Source organism: Eupeodes corollae, chromosome 1 (genome assembly GCF_945859685.1).
Source record: "Eupeodes corollae chromosome 1, idEupCoro1.1, whole genome shotgun sequence".
NCBI classification, from domain to species: domain Eukaryota; kingdom Metazoa; phylum Arthropoda; class Insecta; order Diptera; family Syrphidae; genus Eupeodes; species Eupeodes corollae.
Window position 1 is genome coordinate 18,501,494 of NC_079147.1, and position 9,491 is coordinate 18,510,984.

General features: G+C 32.1%; 1 protein-coding gene across 1 annotated transcript; it reads right to left on the reverse strand.

The window, feature by feature from the left end:
* Positions 1-224: 224 nt before the first annotated feature.
* Positions 225-3,997, reverse strand: LOC129951406 (uncharacterized). Its single transcript, XM_056063534.1, has 4 exons — positions 3,959-3,997; positions 1,152-1,226; positions 500-636; positions 225-434 (listed from the first exon to the last, which is right to left on the reverse strand). The coding sequence occupies exons 2-4, from the start codon at positions 1,216-1,218 to the stop codon at positions 324-326; spliced, it is 315 nt and encodes a 104-aa protein (XP_055919509.1). The 5' UTR covers positions 1,219-1,226; positions 3,959-3,997; the 3' UTR covers positions 225-323.
* Positions 3,998-9,491: the final 5,494 nt, after the last annotated feature.

Here is a 9,491-nt window from a genome sequence, read left to right on the forward strand (position 1 = left end):
TGTCAGTTGAATACATTTTTAGGTACGTTCAATGACAGTTTCTTAGAGTTTTAGAGAACCTTTTCTTCTTTGTGTATTGAACGTTCCGACTTTAGAATGAGTTTTTGGCCAACTTCAGAGCCCAGTTTAGGTAGTTACAGTTCCACAACTGTCTAAAGTTGGATTAACATTGAAATGGGTTTATACACAAGAAAATCACTTTTTCATTCCATACAGTTTTATTTTATTTGTGTTAACTTTTTAAAGAAAAAGTCGTATAAATTAAATTTAGGCATAAAATAATAAGTAATGAATAAGAAAATTAAGTTGAGCTTAAATTTATGTTAGAAAAACAATACCGCATCTGAATCATCTTCAACATATCCATTTGACACAAAATATGTATTGCTGGGTTCCTGAAAGCCTCCAACATAAATATTTGGAGTCTCATAAACCTTTAAAAAAATTATTTTTTGTAAACAAAGATTTTTGTATCCAGATATAAATACAAATTACTTACTAAAACATTAGGTTGTCTTATATTTCGCAAATTATCCAAGTTTCGTTGAAAAATAACCCGATGTCCCATAATTGGAAATAGTTCCCTTATTTCAGCAGTACCAAGTGACATCATAGTCGTGTATGTGATGGAATTAGCTATAATTAAATATTACACAAATGTATGGGTATTGTTTTATAGAACTGTCAAAAAAAATTAATGTTTCAACATTTTAAACATCTTGAAAATAACAAATGTGTCACTTTAAAAGCACTTTTCTTCAACTGAACGCGCCTAAAAAAGTTCATAAAATACACTTTTCTGACGTTTACAAATGTCAAAGTCCTCAATTACCAGCACTCCTAATGCAAACGTTTCCTAATTTTAAGCTTATCTACATACTCGCTTTTTTTAAATATTTTGTTTAGTAAACATCGCAAAATAGCTAATTTAGAAAAAAGAAGATATCATACTAGAACCATTTTGACGTTTTAAAATGTTTGCTTCTAACATAAGAACATTTATAAAAGTTTATGACGTAAGTGAAGTGCTTTTCGACTTATTAGTTAGTATCATGAAGACATTTGAATATTAGTCTGTTTAAAATTTTGTTAACATTATAAAGTAAATTATATTTTTGTGTTAGGTTAAAAATTGAAGAATATGAAATTACCTCTGAATAGGTTAGTATAGCTTCCTAATCCCCACGATTGTAACAAATTACAAACTTCGTAATCCATTTTCAATGCTAAAATACAAAAAATATCTATATTTTTTAAAAGAATAAAAATTGTATTTAAATAGTAAAAATATTTTGGCAGAAATGTCAAACATTTAGAAATAAGAAATGTTTAAAAACAGTTTGTCAAAGACTTTACAAAACTTATTAAAATTGTTCGTATGTATAACTTTTAATAAAAACTGAAAACTTCAAATACTTATTGTATAGACAATTATTTAACGCGTTTGAGGCTACTTTTTACATTTCATCATTTTATATCACACAAAAACAATATGGCGTCATCACATCGTTCGTAAATTCATTGTTGAAGTGTCAAATAAATACGATTTGTATAAAACCACAATGATAAGATGAGAAAGTTAATTATTTGTTTACAAACAAACCATTTTTGTTTGGCTTCTAAGGAAACAATGAAAATAAAAATCAATTCTTAATCTAAATCAAAACAAGCATTTTTATAATACAAAAGAACATGTTTTTTTGTCAATTTCTCTCTTTGCTTTTCATCTTTTTTATACAAATATATAGAGATTTGATTCAGGATATGTACATTATTAATCTATTTTCATTAAAATTCTCAAGCAACTTCAATTTTCTTTTCATTATTCATTTTGCAATCTAAAGTAAGATAAATAATTTGATATTGTAAGCTTGACAGATCAATATTTTCTAACAATAGTCGCTCCTAAATGATTCGAAAAAGTGACACTTGAATTTTTTATTGACATATAAGCAATAGTTAGAAAAGGAACGGATCCATTGACATACTATACATGGACTGCTAGTGGTGTGAATTTTCCATACAAAATTTGAATAAAAATGGTTCCACTTCAAATTAGCTACACTAGCCCTTTCAGGCACAGTGGCAAAAAAAGTTATGAAATATTTAGCGACATCTGTTTGTATTTAGTTGAGATAAGCTTTTTCTGACATAGAAAGTACTGACATCTAGTATAATTTGTTGAAGACAAACGATACCATGTTTTTTTGCTGTGAGCAGTGCTGTCGTTTTGAAAATTTCAAGAGTTGTATTTTGCTATCATTTTGGGGAGCATTTTCTTAAATTGAGGAGTAAAACAAAAAAACAACAAACACATGCTTGGCCCACGAACAAAATTAAAAACTGAAAATAAAAATGTTCAAATTCGAAGTTAATTGGCCTATTGCAAAGGTTAATGTTCCGAAAACAGACAAATAGAAGGATATAATGTCGTACCAAATTTCTGCTTTCACCGTTTAAAGGCCAACATTTTAAAATAATAGAGTTGAAATAAATAATTTAAATTCATACATTTTTTTATTAAATAAGAAACTGACAATTGAAATTATATTTTACATCAACAAACATGTTTGAATATTCAAGAACAAATTAAAGTCATTATTGTAAATTCGATGTTTCATATTTTCAGTTACAATCATTAAGGGGTCAATTATAGCTACCATTGAAATCGATCAAGACGGTGTTTCCCTTTGATTAGAAATGAAAATTATATAATCATCCATCGGAAATCACACAAAGAATTTGTTTTTTTAAGAAAAAAGTGTAATTGCGCATTTATTTTTCTCTACAACGGACGGAAATTCATTTTCCTAAACAGCTGATACTTTATGTTCAAAGGTGAAACGAATCGTTCCACTGATTTGTGTTCCAATTTCACACAATTCCAATGATAGATTTCTGTTAGTAAAATTTTGTCGGTGGATTTCAATCGGGAAATTTTTTCAATGACAGAAATGTTTAAGGATAGCTATAAACGACCTGTCAAAAAAATTCTAATGTTTGTTTTCAATGATGAAAACCAATGATAGCTATAACTGGCACCTTATACAATGATTTGTTATTCTCGATTAAAGTTTTCGATGTCTCCCATTTTTCTGTGAAATTGTTTTTAAGGAGTTCCTTAGCAGTTAGTAGGGCATTTACCGTTTCTACCTTGAGTGAATTTCTTTTTATATCTTTTATAAGGCTTATATCTGAAAATTTTCTTTCCGCTGTTGCACTATTATTGGGGCATTATATTTTAAATTTTGGTTTTTATTATAAACCAAATACAAATTTCTTTTCCGTTTTATTTTGGGGAGTAGTTTTCGTCCGTGGGTAGAGTAGCAGTTGACTCTGAAAATAGTAAAATACTACTATAGTAGCAAAAACGACAGCAGTGGATGTGAGTATTAAATGTTACACAATTTTTCCGCATAGAACTCTTTGCGCTAGTGTTTTGTCCGTTAAAAGTGGAACCATCGTGAAGTTGGCTACTAGCAGTCCATGTATAGTATGTCAATGAACGGATCTTATTGTAGTCAGATTAAGGTTTGTTTACATTTTTTTTCACAAACTAAGCTTTTATAAATAAAATAATTGTAACTTTTTTTAATTTTTCACAAGTGTGTCTAAAGAGTTTTCAAACATTTATCTTTTGCTTGTTTTTACAGGCTTTAATAAATACTTCTTTTAAATTTGATTTCATTCGCTTTCATGTTTGAACTATCTAAATCAGAACTTATTTTTAATTTAATTTATAAATACAAGAATAAATAATTATTGAGTAAGTATATTGAAACTATGAAAAAATCATCTTAACAAAGAGAGTTATTTTATTATATTAGGCTACTAGCTTTTTCATAATTCTTTATACAAGTTCCGGTGTCTGCAACAACATTGTAATGCACGCACTTTACGTAAACATTTGTATAACACACAAATTCAAGTTCAACAAAAGCTATATAAACACGATTACCTTGGGTATGTTTATAAATCTGAACAAAGATTTAAAAAGAAATAAATATGTTGGAAAATGATCTACTGCACTCGACAAATACTTGATATAAACTAAAACTACTTAACTTCTGAAGTTTAACCTGAGCTATTTTCCACATCCAAATAGAGATTAAGTGCGTTTATTAACTTTTTTGATCGGTCAACTTCGTAAAGTGCAGTTTATTGCAACTTTTGAATTTAGTTTGTGTACTAATGGGAAGGAAACAAATCTATTTACAGGTGGTATAGATAATGTGACATAATGAAAAAGTACAAACAACTCTTGCTAAGGTTATATGCACTTATAGTACAAATAAAAAACTCTGTTTACCCCTAATTCATTCACGTCACCAAACTGCTAAATTCTGCAATATTATACGGAAACATAGAATTTTGACAAATTTAATAAATATATAAATTGCATGGCATTGAAGCTAAAAGTTCTAGTCAAGATGTAAACGAACACATCTTTTAGTAAAAGTTTTTGGTCAAGTTCAAGTTGTCATATGCACAACATCTAAGACGTTAGTACTTGAAATCTGACATTTTAAGCTCGTCATATTTGCTAAAGTAGTGCAACACTTAAAAAATCACAGAACCACGTAACTAAAGAACTCACTCTCTCATTGACTCACTGTGGCATCTTTCGTTATCCTTTTGAAACCATATGTCTTCGGTGTCCATACCATCCAATTCATGCTACAAGAAGTTGGTGATCATCGACTTATAGCGATCAACGTTGACAGTGGTGGATTGGATTCTACCAAAATTGAGATCAACTACCAGCTGGTCGAAAATCCAATTAGTACGTTTTGCTCGACGCTGTTGCTTGATATGACTGATTAAAAGATTCTATTTTGACAGAAAGTAAAAGAAACAGTATGGCTGCCACAAGCTGTTAAAATCAACCCGTCCATATTGGAAAACCCGATGCAGGTATTGATGGTATCCCAGTTGAATTTCTCAAAAACAGCAATGACCAGCTCAAAACGTATATCGTTAATTTTTTAAATCTTCTGTACAAAAATGCTTGCGTGTCTACGACTTTTTCAAAAGCCCTCATATTCCCGATATTTTTAAAAGCCCGAAAAATATAGAGGAATCTCAATACTCAATTCTTTAAGAAAACTATTTGCGGGAATTCTTTATAGAAGACTTTCGAGCTGGATAGAAAGAACAAACAGTTTAAGTATATTTCAAGCGGGATTTCGTTCTGGATTTTCCACAATGGATCACATTTTTGCCTTAACCTGCATTGCTTGAAAATATACTGACAAAAATTAGAGACTATATGTATGCTTTGTTGATTTTAAAGCCGCATTTGATACCGTCAACAGATAGGCTTTGATTTATAAGCTGGAGAGGCTTGGAGTGTTTTGGAAGTTTCTGATGCTTTATAACAATTTCTTGTCCTCATCTATTGCAGCAGTTTGGGATGGTTCCAATTTGTCAAAGTGTTTTCAGACGTCAGCAGGTGTCCCTCAGGGATGTATTCTAAGCCCCTATTTATTCGCGCTTTTTATCGATGATATCTCTGAAATGCTTACTGGGGGCGTTATGTTTACTGGAACTCTCATCAAAATTCTTCTATACGCTGATGACCTGGTACTAATAGCTGACAACTCCTTTACTCTTTAACTCCAAATTAATCGTCTGGATGAATATTGTAAAACTTGGGATCTCCACATTAAAAAACATTGACCATTCAACAAAATATCAAGTGTTTAGTGCTACAGTGAGCTCTTGCATGTGCTATAGGGTGCAGGCCTTTGGTGTTACGCCCTTCGAAGAATTTGAAGCTATTCAAAGATTTTTCTTCAAACGAATATTTCGGTTACCGAATTCAGCACCAACCTATGCAATACACGTGGAATCTGTCTTACCACCCATCTTTATTAATAACTTAAAAGCGCATGCAGACTACCTAATAAAAGTGATGAGGAGAAATAAAAGCAGTCTTCATAAATCAATTCTGTTAAGACAACTGCAATTGAATCAGTATCATTTTAGGGAGAGGCATCAGTTGGCCCTGTCCAATAACTTTTCTCTGTCTTTAACAGCGGCGAACGTTTTCGAATGGCACAATATACTTACATTGATTATTGCTAAGATCGATGAAAGGATATTTGACCAGCATCTAACCAGAGCTTCTTCGTCAACCTCGAGGTTATCTTAACCATCAAATTCTAACTGAAAACAGCTATTTCAACATTAAGTACTCATCTGAGGCTATAAGTACCATTTTCAGAGCAAGAGTAGAAATCCTTACTCTGAATTACTCGTACATCCCTCATAGAACTGATCTTCAGAAGACTTGCGATTTATGTTTGATGATATGTATGATGTTTACTACTTCATTGCTATTTGCCCTATATTACAAGAAATTCGGCTTGTATTTTCAAGAGAGTTTGATATCACTCAATAGCTTGTATGAAATATTAAATGGTGGTCGAGGTTGGTCTAATCTATACAAATTTCGCAATTGTAATATAATTATACAAAATAGAGTCGTTCTCGCTTCTCTCTCTTTGATATTTTTGTTTAACCGAGTTTTTAAACGAACCTACGACTAATAGAATATTTTGTGACAGCTTAGAAAAGGTTAACACCGGTGGATCTCATCTTGATTGGCAATGAACCAAAACAAGAAATTGACTAAGACAATTTTTCGAGACGTAGGCGTAGTGTCAATTTTGAAAAATGTCACTTATCTGTCAAGATTTTATTACATAAAGTATTTAAAGATGGCATATCTTTCATTTAACACAATTTTGCGACTGTCAACAAAATCATTTATAATTTTTTCTTCAAAAATAAGTGTGCTGAAAAATTTATCATCAATTTTTTTTCATAAGTTTCACTTGAAAACATTAAATTAGAAATTGCCACTTTCAGGCACGTAATTTATTTCCTATCACATTTATGAATTACGTACTGACTAAATTGTAAGTTGCGTTGGTTGTCAACAGTAAATCCATCCTTATCCAAACCTTGTTGGTGCTTCGCAACTGTTTTTTCTTTACTTGGCCAGAACGTCACCCTGACGCATTATCTTCAACCTTGATTTTACTATAAGCGCAAGAGTCGGCCTAACAGCTCCTTACAGGTATGGGCTTCAAATATGTCGTAGTAGCCCCCCTATAAGGTATTCACTTAGTAGTTTCTAACTGAAATTGTAGACGTCACCGTTGATTCTCTCTCCTTCAAGAATTGTTCTGGCCAATAGCTGTTTTTTTGGTCTAAGTCAGGAATTGAGTAGTAAAGCCCTCTCTAGAGCGACTAAAGTATCGCTTTATAAGACCCTCATCATCTCCGTCCTGCTATACGGTGCAGAAGCATGGACAATGACAAAATGACGTATCAAGCAAAAATTTCTTCGTGTATTCCATATGGATAGAAAGTGAGTGGAAAAAAAGAACGACGAGCTGTATGGGCTTTACAGATATGCAGACTTAGCCAAAAAGATAAAAGTCCAATGACTGAGATGGCTTGGCCACGTAGAGCGCATGGAAACCTATGCTTCTGCCCGAAAAGTTTCCGAAACTACACCCACAAAATAGTACAGTAGGAGAAGATCGCGGAGACATCTAGCTAGAGACCGAGCTAGATGGATAGCGCCACCTTAAGTACGTAAGTAAAATCATAATTGTTTTACTACAAAACTTCGTTAAAAATTTAAAACACTATTTTTCTATTCAGTAGAAGATGATCCTTTTGGTTCATAGGATTTTTAGAAAATCATAATTTAAAAGTACTCATAGACTAGTTTCCTCGTGTGAAAGGGCACAAAGATATATCACATCAAAACCAAAATATTAGTAGTATTTCGTTAAGCTTTTCTTTTCTCGACGTAGCTCTAGAAATTTAGTATCGAAACAACAAAGTAATCTACCATAGAGAACAAGGCCTATATGGGACCTATCTAAATTAAAAACATTGACAAGAGACAATTTGACAGATGTCACAATTGTGAGTTAAATAAATGTCAAAGTGACGGCTACTTATAATTTTGCATTAAACTGAAAGCTGAACTTTATTACTCTGCGATTCATTTTCTTTCTGACCAATCCAATTTTATTTGATGTTTCATATAAAAAGAATTAATTTTAAAATTGGAAAAATAATAAGTAATATTACTTTAAAATACAAAATACAAGTCGAGGTGGCCACCTTGTTGCTAGCCTGAAGAGTGTTTTGTAGAAAATTATGTTTTTGATAGCTTTTGCACGAACAGTTATTGAAGGTAAAGGTTAGTAAAGTAAAGTTCCGAGTTTGAAGTTTATGACAATTGAAAACTAACTAGTTGCCTTGGTCAAAATGATCGTTCTAGGAACGTAGTTGACTGCAAACAAAGTACCTAACGTTGTCTTAACCTGTAATCTGAAATGTTACCCCAAGCTATATATTCGATTTAGATTGTAAGTATCGTACGCTTTTACTCAATGCCAGAAAAGATTTTTTTCTTATATTTTGTGCTTTGGCAGCTGAGAATTGTCAAAGCATTTTCATTCCATTTTTTAAGACCAAAAATGAGATATGTACATTTATTTTTATCAAGTTAGATGTAGAAGCGAATAGTTTTGTTTTCTGAATAAGCTCTTATAGGTGTGTATTGATTTTGGTTTTATAAAATACATTTAATTTTTTGTGTTCAAAATTCGATATATCAAAAACGTGCCCATATTGTTACAAAATTCAAATCCTTAACCTAAATTTATAAACACTTAATAAATGCATGCCAAAAATATTTCCTACAAAAATTGAAACCAATTATACAATTCAACAGTGAAGCTACAGTAGAGCGATAGGGACACCAAACGACGCCATATTGGTTGTCGATCTTTTGACATTTCTCTTCAGTAAGGTTTGCCATTTCATGATGGAAAGATATACGAGCCAACAACGAGTCGAAATTATTAAAATTTACTACCGAAATTCAAAGTTAAGAGCGCTACGCCTAATTTATGGTCGTCATAATCGTCCATAGCAGATCAATAATTGAGCGTCTAGTTACAAAATTTAATCCCACGACACAGTACAAAATGTTTTCGTGTCAGTGAGACAAATAAGTGACCGTAGTGTCAAGAATATTGCTGCCGCTGAGGCGTCAGTTGCAGAAAGCAAAAATATATCTCACATAGTTTTCAAGCGTTGGGCATCTTTGTGACCGTTGTGGCGCATTTTGAGAAAAGATCTTGGCCTACAAGATTAAATTGACGCTAGAACTGAAGCCGTTCGACCACCAGAAGCGTCGTATGTTGGCGATGAGGCTCATTTCTGACTAAATGGCTTCGTCAAGAAACAAAATATGCGGTATTGGTCAGTCAGCAATCCACACGTATTCCATGAGTCATCATTGCATCCCGAAAAATTACGGTTTGGTGTGGTTTATGGGCGCACAGTGTGCGATTTAAGCAATCTAGGTGGGCAAAATTATTTGGCGTAACACAAAATATGGAAAACCTCTTCTACGATTATAATGTTATCAAAAAATAATAAACAACAAAGTTTTC

What these genes read in the sequence shown, in the direction of transcription:
- LOC129951406 (XM_056063534.1), bottom strand. Translation starts at nt 1,218, where the DNA reads ATGGATTACGAAGTTTGTAATTTGTTACAATCGTGGGGATTAGGAAGC. An exon ending in CTATACTAACCTATTCAGAG is followed by an intron (nt 637 to 1,151) that starts GTAATTTCATAT and finishes ATTTAATTATAG; the next exon opens with CTAATTCCATCACATACACG. An exon ending in TAAGACAACCTAATGTTTTA is followed by an intron (nt 435 to 499) that starts GTAAGTAATTTG and finishes ATTTTTTTAAAG; the next exon opens with GTTTATGAGACTCCAAATAT.